This window comes from Dendropsophus ebraccatus, chromosome 11 (assembly GCF_027789765.1).
Source record: "Dendropsophus ebraccatus isolate aDenEbr1 chromosome 11, aDenEbr1.pat, whole genome shotgun sequence".
In the NCBI taxonomy this organism is placed as follows: domain Eukaryota; kingdom Metazoa; phylum Chordata; class Amphibia; order Anura; family Hylidae; genus Dendropsophus; species Dendropsophus ebraccatus.
The window spans coordinates 9,258,719-9,277,607 of record NC_091464.1 but is presented as its reverse complement, the minus strand read 5'-3'; the positions used below and the strand labels follow the sequence as shown (position 1 = coordinate 9,277,607).

The 18,889-nt window shown below is 44.7% G+C and overlaps 1 protein-coding gene across 4 annotated transcripts in view; it reads right to left on the bottom strand.

Moving 5' to 3' along the window:
• Positions 1-18,889, bottom strand: part of PLXNA2 (plexin A2) — a 279,919-nt gene that overhangs the window by 45,567 nt on the left and 215,463 nt on the right. For all 4 annotated transcript variants that reach the window (XM_069945090.1, XM_069945091.1, XM_069945092.1 and 1 more), the window contains 3 exons: positions 15,268-15,385; positions 9,575-9,711; positions 271-438 (listed from right to left, as the gene is read on the bottom strand). In XM_069945090.1, the coding sequence (XP_069801191.1) occupies positions 271-438; positions 9,575-9,711; positions 15,268-15,385 (423 nt within the window). The remainder of the gene's footprint in view (positions 1-270; positions 439-9,574; positions 9,712-15,267; positions 15,386-18,889) is intronic.

Here is an 18,889-nt window from a genome sequence, read left to right as displayed (position 1 = left end):
CACGGGCTCTTCTTTTGCACGTAGTCACAAGGACAGGGGAGTTGAGCTGTTTATTATTTTCCTGCCCGCCTGCAGTTTTCGCACTTCTGCAGCAACCATCTGATGAACTGACCACCATTCATCTCTCCCTCTACTTTACACTAAGGGTCTGCTGGCTCACAGTGACTGTTCTGCAAGCAGAGCTGTACTGTGTAGAGTATGGTCAGGGACTGGCCTAGTGAGGTGCTAAGCATTACCCAATGGTGGTGACTAGTAAGGCTCCCATCCTACCTTGCAATGCTCCACTCCGGCTCGATGCGCAGCACCTTGGGGTCATCAATGTACTCAAACTGCAGACTGCTCTCCAACTTGGCTCTGTCCACGCTGACCGAAACAGGGACAGGGCCTAAGCCGTGCAAGGACGGAGCGGACACACAGATTATTTCATTCAGAGACCTCCTGCAACAAAAAGGATGAGATACAGTTATGCTTCCTTTTCTTCTTATAGGCTCACGTTTCTCTATGTCTTTTGTTGTAGACAGAGAATCTGCTGAATGAGACATACATACATATAAATATATACATGTATATTTACATACACACATATACATACATATGAGGCATATATATATACAAACACACACACACACACACACACACAATCACATACATACATACACACATATATATGAGGCAAATGTACATACATACATATATATGAGACACATACTGTACATACATACATACACACATATACATACATACATATGAGGCAAATGTACATAAATACACACATATACATACATACATATGAGGCAAATGTACATACATACACACATATACATATATATGAGACACACATACATACATACACACATATATACATACATACACACATAAACATATATATGAGGCAAATATACATACATACACACATATACATATATATGAGACACATACATACACACAGATATATACATACATACACATATATACATACATACAGACACACACACACACATATATATATATAGCAAATATACATACATAGACACACATACACACACATATATATGAGGCAAATATACATATATACATATATATATATATATATGTGTGTATGTATATATATATATATATATATATATATATATATATATATATATATATATACACTACCGTTCAAAAGTTTGGGGTCACATTAATATGTCCTTATTTTTGAAGGAAAAGCACTGTACTTTTCAATGAAGATAACATTAAACTAGTTCTTACTTTAAAGAAATCCCCTCTATACATTGCTAATGTGGTAAATGACTATTCTAGCTGCAAATGTCTGGTTTTTGGTGCAATATCTACATAGATGTATAGAGGCCCATTTCCAGCAACTATCACTCCAGTCTTCTAATGGTACAATGTGTTTGCTCATTGGCTCAGAAGGCTAATTGATGATTAGAAAACCCTTGTACAATCATGTTCACACATCTGAAAACAGTCTAGCTCGTTACAGAAGCTACAAAACTGACCTTCCTTTGAGCAGATTGTGTTCCTGGAGCATCACATTTGTGGGGTCAATTAAACGCTCAAAATGGCCAGAAAAAGAGAATTTTCATCTGAAACTCGACAGTCTATTCTTGTTCTTAGAAATGAAGGCTATTCCATGCGAGAAATTGCTAAGAAATTGAAGATTTCCTACAACGGTGTGTACTACTCCCTTCAGAGGACAGCACAAACAGGCTCTAACCAGAGTAGAAAAAGAAGTGGGAGGCCGCGTTGCACAACTAAGCAAGAAGATAAGCACATTAGAGTCTCTAGTTTGAGAAACAGACGCCTCACAGGTCCCCAACTGGCATCTTCATTAAATAGTACCCGCAAAACACCAGTGTCATCATCTACAGTGAAGAGGCGGCTGCGGGATTTTGGGCTTCAGGGCAGAGTGGCAAAGAAAAAGCCATATCTGAGACTGGCCAATAAAAGAAAAAGATTAAGATGGGCAAAAGAACACAGACATTGGACAGAGGAAGACTGGAAAAAAGTGTTGTGGACGGATGAATCCAAGTTTGAGGTGTTTGGATCACAAAGAAGAACGTTTGTGAGACGCAGAAGAAATGAGAAGATGCTGGAAGAATGCCTGACGCCATCTGTTATACATGGTGGAGGTAATGTGATGGTCTGGGGTTGGTGCTGGTAAGGTGGGAGATTTGTACAGGGTAAAAGGGATTCTGAATAAGGAAGGCTATCACTCTGCACCGCCATGCCATACCCAGTGGGCAGCACTTGGTTGGAGCAAATTTCATCCTACAACAGGACAATGACCCTAAACACACCTCCAAATTGTGCAAGAACTATTTACAGCAGAAGCAGCAGCTGGTATTCTATCATAGGTAATGGAGTGGCCAGCGCATGTAACCAGATCACCACCCCATTGAGCTGTTGTGGGAGGAGCTGGACCGTATGGTACGCCAGAAGTGCCCATCCAACCAATCCAACTTGTGGGAGCTGCTTCTAGAAGCGTGGGGGGCAATTTCTCCAGCTTACCTCAACAGATTAATAGCTAGAATGCCAAAGCTGTGCAATGCTGGAATTGCTGCAAAAGGAGGATTCTGGGACGGAAGCAAAGTGTGATGTAAGAACAATGTTATTTCACATACAAATCATTATTTCTAACCTTGTCAATGTCTTGTCTCTATTTTCTATTCATTTCACAACGTATGGTGGTGAAGAAGTGTGACTTTTCATGGAAAACACTAAATTGTTTGGATGACCCCAAACTTTTGAACGGTAGTGTATATATATATGGCAAATATACATACACACACACACACACATATATATATATATAGCAAATATACATACATACACACATTTAAATACATACATATGCTTTTATAGAACTTTCTGAAAGTTGATTTGAAAGAAAAAGATTTTTGTTGCAGAACCCCTTTAAGTCCGTCTGGAAGAACATGTAAAACAGGCAAATGTTTCATTATATCTATATGTCTCATATACGTAATAAAATATAAAGTCTATGGTGATGTTGGGAAAAAGGTTGTTTCCTGAGCAGATTTCCTGAGTAGATTTTGCCGTGCCCCCATTGTTGCGGGGGACACATTTGCACACTTTCTATTAAGCGGCACATTACAGATAAGATAAAGGAGCGGCAGAGTGACCTTCCCGCCGCGGTGACGGCAGCCGCGTGTTTGGGGCAGGATTTAATGAACTCCGACAGATTGTAAGAATCATGCACCTGCTCACAGGCAATAAAATCCTCCGCACAGGGTGGAATGGAGAGGAGGCGGAATCCCAGTCCCCTCCATTATAGTATACAGCTGGTCCCTGCACAGCCTCTACGCTTACATCTCCTGTGCGGAAATGTCACATACTCTGCAGTGATTGTTTTCTCCTCCTTCTTCTTCTTCTTACATTCGGGAAGACGCCTTAGAATTAAGGTGTAACATAAAAATAACCTTTATAGGATAGAGGAGGTATTTCCGAGGACGTTCACCTCTTGGTGACCTGTATCAGCACAGCAAGATTTCACCAATTCTACAACCAATGTTTAGTGATCTGATGGGAACGTCCTATCTGCTGCAATAACGGCCATACTGGAAAATGCCAGAGAGATCCTAGGGCCCACAGACTGAAGAAGCTGCATCAGGGAGCGGCCACACACAGGTTTGTCTTTGGAAAAAAATGGGCGAAAATCATCTTCTTTCAAATCAAAATCTTCATTCTTCCAGTACTTATCAGCTGCTGTATGTCTTGCAGGAAGTGGGGTATTCCCCTTCAGTCTGACACAGTGCTCTCTGCTGCCACCCTTGTCCATGTCAGGAATTGTCCAGAGCAGAAGCAAATCCTCATAGAAAACCTTTCCTGCTCTGGACAGTTCCTGACATGGACAGATGAGGCAGCAGGGAGCACAATGTCAGACTGGAGAAAATACACCACTTCCTGCAGGACACACAGCAGCTGATAAGTACTGGAAGACTGAAGATTTTTAAATATAGGTCAATTACAAATCTGCATAACTTTCTGACACCAGCTGATTTGAAAACAATTTTTTTCTCTGGAGTGCCCTTTTATTACTGCATCTTGGTAATATGACCGGCCACCATCTTGACTCTCAAATATCATATTGCTTTTTAAATCTGCTGTCAATCCCATGATGCATTAGCTCAGCATCACATGCGAGTTAAAACCATCTATCTATCTATCTATCTATCTATCTATCTATCTATCTATTTCCTATCTATCTATTTCCTATCTATCTATCTATCTATCTATCTATCTATCTATCTATCTATCTATCTCCTATCTATCTATCTATCTATCTATCTCCTATCTATCTTTCTATCTATCTATCTCCGATCTATCTATCTATCTATCTCCTATCTATCTATCTATCTATCTCCTATCTATCTATCTATCTATCTATCTATCTGTCTGTCTATCTATCTATCTCCTATCTATCTATCTATCTATCTCCTATCTATCTGTCTGTCTGTCTATCTATCTCCTATCTATCTGTCTGTCTATCTATCTATCTATATATCTATCTATCTCCTATCTATCTATCTATCTATCTATCTATCTATCTGTCTGTCTATCTATCTATCTATCTATCTATATATCTATCTATCTATCTCCTATCTATCTATCTATCTATCTATCTATCTATCTATCTATCTATCTATCTATCTCCTATCTATCTTTCTATCTATCTCCTATCTATCTATCTATCTATCTCCTATCTATCTATCTATCTATCTATCTATCTATCTCCTATCTATCTGTCTGTCTGTCTATCTATCTATCTATCTATCTATCTCCTATCTATCTGTCTGTCTGTCTATCTATCTATCTATATATCTATCCACGCTTGAAAAAGACGACGGAGGTCGTTGAAACGTCGCTTCTGACTACTTTGTGCTGTTTCACTATGCAATAAATCACGTTTGCTTTTGCCAACCTGGAGTGCTGTGGGAATTTCTACGTATACTCAAGTTGGAAGCCGTGGTCTTGGCTGCCCGCTGGCACCCACATCACGTTATCTGGTAGTGCTGCTCCAAGATACAAACTATCTATCTATCTATCAATCCACTGGCTGACTAGCTGCATAATGAATGATTCTTTACAGGGTTGAGTCTTCACTAATACAGCAATGGCGATGTTACAGTGTTACAAAGAGTCAACGAGGGATCAATGAAGAATCTGCAATCCTTGCGGCACTGACAAGGTGTGACACATATGTGGATGGTGAAATACTCTGGAGCGCTGAGCCGCCACACACAACCATCTCCGAACCTCCCTGAGAAGGTCACATGTGTCACACTGGGCCACGCTTCTGATGTCACATGACCAGGCGGCATTACAATAACTCTCTCTCACACAAGTCAGAACAACTGCGCTTTGATGGAAGAAATGCGCAAATAATTCTATGACACGGGAAGAGTTCCTCTCCGCAGCACATGCATCACAGTGAATAACCCTCTAAGAGAAGGAGGAAACCACACCGCCGTGTTATCCCGAAAATATGCTAATGGATTACTACGCCTGACCGTGTGTGCGCCCAGTGACACGCACTCTGCATCATACAGCACAGTGAGGCACGGTGGTCACACGCCCCAGGCTCCGCCTCCCTGACACTCTTCTTGGCTGATGGAACGTTTAATAAATATACTGACACGTTCCTAATGTTTTATTGATACTGATCGGGCGGTGCCGCCAGATTAGTAGACAGTAAGAGGGTGACAAATTTGTTATTTTAAAGGGGTATTCCGCCCATGCCCTTTTAGAAATAAACATTTCAAAGCTCCCTGGTCTTGATCACTCCGTGAATTTTTTCTATATCTCTCCAACTCTTCTCCTTCCCTTTGTTCCTCCTTTCAAAGTTTTTTTGTATCCTGGACTATAATGAAGACAGAGTAGTCTGGGAAACCACATCTCCCGGCATGCCGCGGGGTACTTCCATCTACGTCCGTGTACCGTGTACTTCTATAGTATGTGCGGCTTCTCTGCTCTGCTAGACAACACTATACCAGGCAGAGGGCCCATCGCAGGACAGGGGGTATGGTAAAAGCGGTGGGCAACGGACCCTCCGGAAACACTGTTGTCAGTGGATCATGTGTCCTCCGTCTCTGCAGTAAGTGATAACCCCGCCCTCTGCAGAGACGGAGGAGACGTGATAAACTCTGGGGGAAGCCACCGCTCGCGGACCAACCCAGAACAATGAAGTCAATGAATCGTGTGTCCTCTGTCTTTGCGGCGGGTCAGCTTATCGATTCCAGCCCTGCCCTCTGCAGAGACAGGGGAGACGTGATAACCACCGCTGACGGACCAACCCAGAACAATGAAGTCAGTGAATCATGTGTCCTCCGTCTCTGCGGTGGGCTGGGTTTTAAGCGCTAAGCCGACTCTCTGCAGAGACGGAGGACACGTGATCTAAGTCTCCGATGGGAGGGGGTAGCGAGGAAAGAGCGAGACAGAGTGTCAGCCCTGCAGCAGGTATTTTCCATCTTGAAGGGGGGGGAGAGGCCTATAGAAACGCACACAGAATCACAACGTAATATAAAGATTCAAATATTACTGAATGCTGGGCTCATGATTCTGAGTGGAGTGCCCCTTTAAGCTCAAAAAATGTACCAAGAAGAGTGTGTATGTAGAGCAAGAAGAGGTGGATTGTGAGGCGTCATATGGGTGAGCAGTAAGGAGGGGGCAGCTCAGTAGCAGCGAGAATTACATCGGCAGAGACAGATTGCGGCTTTGTCGGGCGCCATGCTTCTGGGGGAGACACCTTCTACATGTATGTCTCTGGAAATCTATGTAAGGAGTGTCATGGCAGAGCGAGCCACATTACAGCAGCGGGCAAGAAGCAGACTTCTCTCACTTAAGTCATAAATGCAAAATTGTAACTAAAACTATAGATGATAATGCTAAAATAAATGCACATAAAACGCTGCTGCATAAACGCCATCTTAGACTCCATTAAGCCATTGCGTTATAGGATGGTGAATCCTAGCAAAGTCTATAAGTGTATATACCTCGTCTTGCACAGTGTATATACCTCCTGTCTGGCACAGTGTATATACCTCTTGTCTTGCACAGTGTATATACCTTGTCATGCAGTGTATACACCTCATGTACTGCACAGTGTATATACCTCTTGTTTTGTACAGTGTATATATTTCTTGTCTTGCACAGTGTATATACCTTGTCATGCAGTGTATACACCTCTTGTCCTGCACAGTGTATATACCCTTGTCTTGCAGTGAATATGTCTCTCATCTTGCACAGTGTATATACCTCGTCTTGCACAGTGTATACGCCTCTTGTCTTGCACAGTGTATATACCTCGTCTTGCACAGTGTATACGCCTCTTGTCTTGCAGTGTATACCTTGTCTTGCAGTGTATACCTTGTCTTGCAGTGTATACCTCGTCTTGCAGTGTATACCTCGTCTTGCAGTGTATACCTCGTCTTGCAGTGTATACCTCGTCTTGCAGTGTATATGCCTCTCGTCTTGCACAGTGTATATACCTCGTCTTGCACAGTGTATACGCCTCTTGTCTTGCACAGTGTATAGAGAGTAGAGGAGTCCATCAGGCCCCTCTCCCTCTGCGGAGCGATACATTACAGCTGGCAGGATCTTGCCCCTTCCCTGTGATCAGTTAATTAGCTTGCCATGCTATTATTATGCCGTCAAGCAGAATCTCCCCCCATCGCGGTGTGCCGGCTGAGGAATGGGAAGCTGTAATTAGCCCCAATCTGCTTATAAAATGCTTCATCTAATCAGCCTCCCCAGCTATCCAGCGGCTGGGGGACGGAGAAGAGGACCAGGAGCCGCTCAGCACACGGCCGCACACGGCCACACACAACTAACCCCATATATAATCACTATGGACCGAAGCACCAAGGCTTTTCATGGCGATAGGGACATTAGCTTCATCCTGGCCAGGATACATGATGTATGAATAATGTCATCAGCAACAGTGAGAAGACCGGCATCCAAGGGGGCAGCAAGATGGAAGCTGGACTATACACATACAGTATAAAAGGATATACTATGGCTGATAATAATAATACAAATTATTATTACTGTTACTATTATTGTATACCCCATTAGTGACTAATCCACTTATTCTGTACTTCTGTGAAAGGGGTTCTGAAACCCTAGTGATTCTGCATCAAGGCTATGTTCACACTGGAATGGGGTCATGTTGTGACATGATGGGTAGCGGCCACTTGTGGGTCACAACACAACCTTCAAGGGGTACTCCGGCAAAGATCTTTTTCTTTCAAATTAAATGGTGTCATGAAGTTCTATAGATTTGTAATTTACTTCTATTTAACAATGGTAAGTCTTCCAGTACTTATCAGCTGCTGTATGTCCTGCGGGAAGTGGTGTATTCTCTCCAGTCTGACACAGTGCTCTCTGCTGCCACCTCTGTCCATGTCAGGAACTGTCCAGAGCAGCAGCAAATCCCCATAGAAAACCTCTCCTGCTCTGGACAGTTCCTGATATGGACAGAGGTGGCAGCAGAGAGCACTGTGTCAGACTGTAAAGAAAACACCACCTTCTGCAGGACATACAGCAGCTGATAGGTACTGAAGACTTGACATTTCTAAATAGAAGTAAATTACAAATTAATTTCTGAAACTAGTTGATTTATAAAAAAAACATTTTCACTGGAGCTCCCCTTTAACAGTGACACAGAGCGATCAGAGAACAGAGTGCTGCTTTGTAGTACATGAACTGATTACATGGTTGCGGTGTACCCCTTTATTTTCCCAGTGGCAGTGCGGCCCCACTTGCTGGCAGGTTCTCTGGGAGATCAGCAGCCGGACACCTTAGGTTCCGCTCATCATCAGCGTTATTTTTCCAAGAAAAACAAGACGGCCACTTTAGGTGTCAGATATATTTTTAAAGCAGGAATCCGGTTTCTGTAATTACCTTTTGTGCCAAAGAGACGTGAGAGGAGATCACCGGAGTGAGGACTATAATCACAGGCTGTCACTGCTCTGCCACAATGAATAGGCTCTATATAACACTTACACTGCTCAGGCTCCGAGCAGAGATTCCTACCAGAGAAAATCTGACACAGCCGCATTCTAATGAACGGACCTATGGAGTCAGCGGCCGTGTGCACAACGTCCGATCCCGCTGGAGCAGCAGAAGTTCTCTACAAGGCTTCCAGAAATCAATGGAGGTCTAAGATCACAACAGTGTACCAAGAGATGTGAGAAGAGGAATGGAATGGATTTCCCATTTAAGAAAATTTTCTATTGTTTTTATATTTAAAGGGGAGCTCTTGTTAAGAAAGATTTAAAGGGGTACTCCAGCAAAAATACTTTTCTTTCAAATCAGCTGGTTTCAGTAGTTTACCGGCCGGGTGCCATGATGGAAAACTAAGATCAATTGTAAAAGTTTGAATCTGGGGCTAGGAGCAGCGTAGACGAGTGGGAATGCTCCATTCATCGACCCTCTGCAGGTATATCCTATGAGTGAATCAATATATACTGGTAGGAGATATCACTGGCTTTGTCTCCTATATAACCACAGTGCAGGAAGTCCCATGGCTACATCCCCGGATAACACTTACCCATAGAATTCACAGGTTTGGTTGCCGAGACGGATTGAGACAATGCTTCCAGCTCCCAGACTGAGCCCCGTGATGGTGATCATAGTCCCTCCAGACTCCGGGCCCCGGGATGGGCTAATGTGAGAGACAGTTGGATTCTGGAAATAAAACAAACCAGTAAATGATTTTATTTAAGCTATTTTTCTATTTTGTGCAGGTGGATAAACATTTGTGTATTTGTGTATACCCCCTCTTAAAGGGGTTGTTCCCTAACAAAAAACAAATTCTTTCAAATCAACTGGTGGCAGAAAGTGCCAGAGATTCATAATGTATTTCTATTAAAAAATCTCCAGTCTTCCAGTACTTATCAGCTACTGTATGTCCTGCAGGAATTGGTGTATTCTTTTCAGTCTACCCCTTTAATAAACAGCTTGTTCTTCTTCAGTCTGCGGAGTGCCCCTACACAAGGTATTCTCACTGCTTTCATCCTATCTGCTCCAAGTGATAAGGACAGGAGCCAAGAGCTGACGGAAGGTCCCGCTTCTTTTTTATTGCACATTTCGATGAAGCTTTAATGCTGTTTGCTACCCTGGCAAAAAACTGCAAAGTACAGGAGACCGAGAGCCAGAAACAAACAGTCAAAAAGCGGAGCCAATAAATAAGCAGAATAAAGGAACCGGCTACAGATACACAGACGGCTTCAGAGATGACAGCCAAGGGCACAAGCAGCTATTTGCAGCCCCACATGTAGATTGTTTCGAGTATTTGCAATTATTCTATTTGCAGACACTTCTTTTAGCCCAGAGCAATAACCTGCAGAGAGCAGACAAGCGAATGGCTGGAACAAGGGCTATTATGTCTCTCGTGCAAAGCAATAATGATAAAAGTAGATGGGAAAAGCTGAAGATATTTGGGGCACTGTGGCGATACTGCGGCGATCCTGCCTCTAGAACGCGTCGTGTTGTGTGCCGCCGAGGGGGGAGATGGAGCAATGTGCTGAGGTCTCACTAAGGTTCTTACAGGTTCAGGGGCCCATAAATCAGAAATAATGAGTGGGTCCAGGTAGGCAGCGGCTGCATCTATTATACTGCTGTCAGATACACATGATCCTGGGGGAGTGGGAGGTCTGAATGGTTGCATTGGATTTCTAAAATGAAGAGCTATGTGTCAGCGTGAGGCCGGGCGGCCCTAATCCCGCGTCCTCCGAACCTTCACCATGTGACCTTTATCCAGATGTTATTCTGCAATACAGAAGGCGCCATCTGATTTACTGAGATAAAACATTCGCTATTCTTCTAAAGCCACATTCAATAACATCACATTACTATCTTATTGTGGGGGTAAAACGAGGCGGCCGTCAAGGTCACCCATATCTAAGGAGAACGGCCGGAGAGTCTTATTGGAAAATGCTGACAAAAACAAAGCCTGTGTCTGGGAGTTAATTGTCGGGTAATTGGCTTCCTGTGGCACGGAGCGCAGGCTGGCGGCCCCACCGGGGACAAGGTCACAGGTCGCGGAGTCCGTATAGTGCTAGAGAATACTGTAAGTACAATATAACTGATGACTGAATCCGAAAATACGTGAATATACCGAGAGCGTAATGTAACAGAGGGGGGGAAGAATCTTAGTTCTCTGCTCTATAGATGGCAGGATGCAGTGCAGGATTGTTTCATTAGACCTAATAACGTCCAGTATGGACCCGTGGGAAGAACAGGTTGGATAAAGGGAAATAGAATGTGATCATTGTATAACAAACCTTTCAGTTTTTTAGGGTTTAAAAATCCAAAATTTTTGTTTTACATTGTAACAAACTATGTAACTGCGTGAGCGGCCGGTGATCGGGAGAGAGTCCATTCACTGGTAATGAGCAGAGATCCAAGCCTGACAAGGTATACCACAAGATCGCCTTACTTTTCATTGTATAATAAGGCAGGGTTCAAGTTAAAAAAAAAATAAAAAAAAAAGCATTGAGAAAACGTACTGGTTTACTACTGATGCAACAAGACAAGAAAAACAGAGGTAAAAAAAAAAAAAATTGAGCCAAAGTCAGAAGTGCAGCAACAAGATGAACAAAGACTAACAAAGCTGAAGCCCATGTGAAGCCAGCCCTAGGATTGGCCAATAGGCCATACCACTGATGTATATACACAGCTGAAGTGTGCCCATGTGAAGCCAGCCCTAGGATTGGCCAATAGGCCATACCACTGACGTATATACACAGCTGAAGTGTGCCCATGTGAAGCCCGCCTTAGGATTGGCCAATAGGCCATACCACTGACGCATATACACAGCTGAAGTGTGCCCATGTGAAGCCAGCCCTAGGATTGGCCAATAGGCCATACCACTGACGCATATACACAGCTGAAGTGTGCCCATGTGAAGCCCGCCTTAGGATTGGCCGTCAGACTAGTGGTCAGGCCAGCACTTGAGGCCATACTACTCCAGGGTAAACATAGCTTAATTGTGCCCATGTGAAGCCGGCCTTAGGATTGGCCATCAGACTAGCGGTCAGGCCAGGACTTGAGGATATAATACTGATGTATATACACAGCTGAAGTGTGCCCATGTGAAGCCCGCCTTAGGATTGGCCATCAGACTAGCGGTGGGGCCGGGACCTGAGGCCACACTACTGACCTGTATACACAGATGAAGTGCGCTCATGTGAAGCCGGCCTTAGATTTGTTCCCACATTCACTTTTTAATGCAGTTTTTGAGAATGGGTCATAAAAAGAGTTTGTGTATACAGGAAAAACTGAGACTTTTCTTTTTAGATTCAGCGTTGGCTTTTGCAGCATCTTAAGCTCTGAATCCCCCTCAGAATTTCTTGGTGGTGCATGGTTAGTCCGGTCACTGATGACACAGGAATGGCTATCGGTCACCATGAAGAAGGTGGCTCAGGCTATGCAATCATAGGACGTCATTATTTAGCATGGAGGAGAATGGCGTCCTTTATATTAGCACTTACTCCTTTTAGGCTCCTCATTCTGCCTAGCTGCACTTTCCAGGCTACTTGTGTAAATGACATCATAAAGCAGCCGCCGCCGCTGACAGCTATGGCTTCTTCCATGATTAAGGGGAGCCGTGTGCAGTTGAGCCGCAGAAAGCATAGCATTGATTTTACAGAAAAATATGTCATTTTATCATGATCTTGAGCAAACCTATAATTTGCTGCAAGTAAAGACTAGGTGTGGCGGAGTGGAGGAGAGGGCCGCTGCTGCCATCAATGCTATTAGCTGTGCACTAACAAAGGAAATTACAGGGAGAGACGGACGACCGGGCGGACACAGGCCGACACCAGGACCAACACAGCTCTCCGCCCGGACATTCTAAGCTCTTTAATTTAGACTGTTCATTCCCATTATTCCTAATACTACAGCCACTTGTACAATAGGAGAACTTATTTAGGATATGAATATATAATACAGGCTTTGGTAACAGCAGCTTCCTAAACCAATTTCTGCAGCATCGAAACGACAAGGGGACAAATTTACCAACTGTGACCCTGGCGTAAGCCACAGAAATGGCACAAACCACCTGGTAAGTGCAAAAACCTAGCCCCTTCTCCGTGGCTCACGATTCACTGGCCTGATGGGCGAGCGGCGGGGGGTGGGGGTTGCACAGAGGAGGCGGGGCCTATTCACATCCACTTCCCTCCCTGACTCCCGTGCTGGTGTCTGCATGCCGCCACTCAGGTCCCCCGGTCGCTTTCTGGCCTAGAGATGGGTCTTGGGAGGTGATGTGGCAGTAAGTCGGCTGTTGTAGCGCTGTCCCGCCTCTGTCATTGACTTGCTGAGCAAGTCCCATCTCTGCACCAGGAAGTGTCCAGACACCAGAGAGGCGGTATGCTGGCACCAGTGCAGGAGCCGGGGAGGTAAGTGCATGTTATTTTTTTCACCCACCTCCTCCCGGGCATCTGAAAAAAGTGGTCCTGCCCGGAGTTCTCCTTAAGTGGTGTGAATGGAGGCGGGACTTTATTTAAGTTATCAGCATATACTGAATTATCAGCATATACTGAACTATCAGCATATACTGAACTATCAGCATATACTGAACTATCAGCGTAAACTGGACTATCGGCGTATACTGAACTATCGGAGTATACTGAACTATCGGCGTATACTGAACTATAGGCGTATACTGAATCATCAGCGTATACTGAACTATAGGCATATACTGAACTATCAGCGTATACTGAACTATCAGCGTATACTGAACTATCAGCGTATACTGAACTATCAGCGTATACTGAACTATCAGCGTATACTGAACTATCAGCGTATACTGAATCATCAGCGTATACTGAACTATAGGCGTATACTGAACTATCAGCGTATACTGAACTATCAGCGTATACTGAACTATCAGCGTATACTGAACTATAGGCGTATACTGAACTATCAGCGTATACTGAACTATCAGCGTATGCTGAACTATAGGCGTATACTGAACTATAGGCGTATACTGAACTATCGGCGTATACTGAACTATAGGCGTATACTGAACTATCAGCGTATACTGAACTATCAGCGTATACTGAACTATAGGCGTATACTGAACTATCAGCGTATACTGAACTATCAGCGTATACTGAACTATAGGCATATACTGAACTATCAGCGTATACTGAACTATAGGCGTATACTGAACTATCAGCGTATACTGAACTATCAGCGTATACTGAACTATATGCGTATACTGAACTATAGGCGTATACTGAACTATAGGCGTATACTGAACTATCAGCGTATACTGAATCATCAGCGTATACTGAATCATCAGCGTATACTGAACTATCAGCGTATACTGAACTATCGGCGTATACTGAGCTACCAGCGTATACTGAACTATAGGCGTATACTGAAATATCAGCGTATACTGAACTATCAGCGTATACTGAACTATCGGCGTATACTGAGCTATCAGCGTATACTGAACTATAGGCGTATACTGAAATATCAGCGTATACTGAACTATCAGCGTATACTGAGCTATCAGCGTATACTGAACTATAGGCGTATACTGAAATATCAGCGTATACTGAACTATCAGCGTATACTGAACTATCGGCGTATACTGAACTATAGGCGTATACTGAACTATCAGTGTATACTGAAATATCAGTGTATATTGAACTATCAGCGTATACTGAATCATCAGCGTATACTGAATCATCAGCGTATACTGAACTATCAGCGTATACTGAACTATAGGCATATACTGAACTATCAGCGTATACTGAACTATCAGCGTATACTGAACTATAGGCATATACTGAACTATAGGCGTATACTGAACTATAGGCGTATACTGAACTATCAGCGTATACTGAACTATCAGCGTATACTGAACTATCAGCGTATACTGAACTATAGGCGTATACTGAAGTATCAGTGTATACTGAACTATAGGCATATACTGAACTATAGGCGTATACTGAAGTATCAGTGTATACTGAAATATCAGTGTATATTGAACTATCAGCATATACTGAATCATCAGCGTATACTTGCATCTTAATGTCCACCGCTATTAGCAAATAGGGAAAACCACTCCACCTGCCACTCCACCTGCCACTCCGCCTGATTTCATCCGGCTTTTATAAGAACTGCTTTGTTACCTCGTACAGATAACACAAGGCTTTGAAAACTCTTATGATACAGAACCACTTTCATAGAAAAACAAGCACAGAAATGTTATGAATGTTTGCTACTCACCACAAAGCTATACTGCTGCAAGGATCGGGCCATGAACTCTGGTTTACATTCTCCGATACAGAGAAGCACTGGACCTGAGCTGGAGGCAGGGGGCGCCTGGCCCATCTCACATACAATTCTGGAATAGAGAGAGAACAGTAGGGATCCATCAGTACAGGACCAGTGAGGACAAGTGAGGACAGGGGAGGACAATGGAGGACCAGGGAGGACAGTGGAGGACCGGTAAGGACAGGGGAGGACCAGGGAGGACAGGGGAGGACCGGGGATACCAGGTGAGGACAGGGGAGGACCGGGGATACCAGGTGAGGACAGGAGAGGACAGGGGAGGACAATGGAGGACCAGGGAGGACAGGGGAGGACCGGTAAGGACCGGTAAGGACAGGGGAGGACCGGGGATACCAGGTGAGGACAGGAGAGGATAAGGGAGGACAGGAGAGGACAAGGGAGGACAGGGGAGGACAGGAGAGGACAGGGGAGGACAAGGGAGGACAGGAGAGGACAGCGGAGGACAAGGGAGACCAGGTGAGGACAGGAGAGGACAGTGGAGGACAGGGGAGGACAGTGGAGGACAGTGGAGGACAGGGGAGGACAGGTGAGGACAGGAGAGGACAAGGGAGGACAGGTGAGGACAGGGGAGACCAGGTGAGGACAGGGGAGACCAGGTGAGGACAGGGGAGACCAGGTGAGGACAGGGGAGACCAGGTGAGACCAGGTGAGGACAGGGGAGACCAGGTGAGGACAGGGGAGACCAGGTGAGGACAGGGGAGACCAGGTGAGGACAGGGGAAACCAGGTGAGCACCGGGGAGACCAGGTGAGGACCGGGGAGACCAGGTGAGGACCAGGGAAACCAGGTGAGCACAGGGGAGACCAGGTGAGGACCGGGGAGACCAGGTGAGGACCGGGGAGACCAGGTGAGGACCGGGGAGACCAGGTGAGGACAGGGGATACCAGGTGAGGACAGGAGAGTACAGGGGAGGACAGGAGAGGACAAGGGAGGACAGGAGAGGACCAGGGAGGACCGGTGAGGACAGGGGAGGACAGTGGAGGACAGGAGAGGACAGCGGAGGACCAGGGAGGACAGTGGAGGACAGGGGAGACCAGGTGAGGACAGGAGAGGACAAGGGAGTACAGGGGAGGACAGGGGAGGACAGGAGAGGACAAGGGAGGACAGGAGAGGACCAGGGAGGACGGGTGAGGACAGTGGAGGACAGGGGAGGACAGGTGAGGACAGGGGAGGACAGGGGAGGACAGGGGAGACCAGGTGAGGACAGGGGAGACCAGGTGAGGACAGGGGAGACCAGGTGAGGACAGGGGAGACCAGGTGAGGACAGGGGAGACCAGGTGAGGACAGGGGAGACCAGGTGAGGACAGAGGAGACCAGGTGAGGACAGAGGAGACCAGGTGAGGACATGCAGGATGGTTTTACTTTTTTTTATAACCATTTACGTTGCAGCATTTCTTTTATCGCTCTTGTGTTCTGCCCACACGCGGCTTTGCCATCCACTTCCATTTCCATGACCTTTCTTTAGGCTTCACACGGTTCTGCTATCTCCCCCGTTCTGGCGTATAACATGCCCCCCACCGTTCCCTATCACCCTTCTCTGCTTCCCTCCAACTGATTGTCTCTTTTTCCTATTAGAACCCTCCAGAGATCTGCATTAAACTCACAGATTGCCAGATGGACACCCCTGGATTCACACCAATAAAAATAACGGCAGCTCACAAAAACCTTAACCCTTCTGTCATGTTACACTGCGATGCATCTGGAAAGCCCCATTGAAAGCGCTGCAGATGTAGAGCTTAAGTCTCTACGGGAAACAGTCTCTAAGCGGAGATTTAGAGGTGCTTCGAAGCCCAGATGGACTGAGTCAGGCTCTGTCAGCCATGACAGATGAGAAAAAGTGCTGTGTGATCCCCAATTGTGTCCTAATACAAAAGTGGGAGCACTCCATCATCCTGACATGTGTAAGCTCCGGCTGTTCTTTTCTATGGCCATGCTCTGCGGTAGGCAGGCTACTCACATTGTACACAGACAGGTGCAAATAAGAAGACGCTTTCATCTTTCCAAAATGCATCAAGCTAGAAAGTCAATAGTTAAAATGAGACCAAAACAGCAAATTGTGAGTGATTTGTAGAATATTTCCCGAGAATCAATGACTTGCATGAAATAATTGAGCGCGGAGAAACAAAGCCCGTACCCAGTCCTGGTTCTTGTGTCAATTTACCCGCAGACTTTACATTCTGCGCCATTAGTATTCTAGACCGCTGCCCGAGAAACAAGCCATTATCTACAGTATATAAAACATGTAGGTCCTTGTGTAAGAAACGGCTGGCAGGATTATGTGGCATCCGGGAGGTTAAAGAGAATCTGTCACCGAGGATGAAGTCGGTAATAATCAGCCATAACATTAAGGCTGGGATCACATGACAAAATACGGCTGTCATTGTTAGGGAAAATAAAACAATCAAGAATAAAATACAGGAGATTTTTCTCTGTTCTACTGCAGTACAGTATGGATCAGGCTGTATTCACACGTCTTTATTGGACTAAAAATTTTCCATTATTAAAAAAACAACAACCGTTATTATACGACAAAGGGCCATTGTTATAAAATGATGGCCGTTATTTGTCATTAAATGACGGCCGTCCAATAAAAACGCCTCTCATTTTGACTGTGTGTGAACATAGCATTTATATATATATATATATATATATATATATATATATATATATATATATATACACGCACACACAATACATAAGATTATACTGCAGCCCACTTGGAGAAGCTTCTCTGTGACATCATAGGGCAGTATAGAAATAGATTGCAGGACCTATTGTGACATGTATGTTCATCTCCCATCCTCCGCTCCATCTTCCAGTTTTTATCTTTGACATTTTACTTGGTGCAATAAATGAATTACGGCCGGTCCGAGCCTTACCTGCCATCATGCGATTGCCAGAGCTCAAGAAGGTTTCCCTGTCTATTCTCCTACAATATGACTTTATGGAAACAAGGGGAAAAATCCTGTGTACACTATTAGCCCTGCAAAGGTTAGGCCGGTATATCAGCTGCATCCCAGGTACAATGGAGTTTCTCATTGTCACTACTCAATGTGGAGAGCTTCAGGCTCCCCGGGGACTCATTATTACCTGTACTGCTATGTGATCAGCCATCCACCTATGATGTCGCTTCTATAGAGATCTGACAATCACTAGAGGACTCGGCACTACATGATGGACTCCCAATACAAAAGATGTGAGGGTGGCAGGAGATAGAGGGGGCCTGGACTACTCTACTAACCCGAAAGGGAAACAGATCCATGGTTTTTAGGGTACAAACCCACTTGACGTATTTGCTGCGTGAATCAGTCTTAAAAATAAGCAGGCAAAACGCAGGGTGGCTTTATACGATTGTTCTACGTTAAAATACGCAATTGCGTATTTTTAAAGCATGAAGCTTGTTAGCAAAGCATCAGTTGTTAACAACCTATGTGAAAAACGCATGTAGCTTCATGCTTCAAAAATACGCAATTGCGTATTTTAACACAGAACAATTGTATAAAGCCAACCTGCGTTTTGCCTGCTTATTTTTAAGACTGATTCACGCAGCAAATACG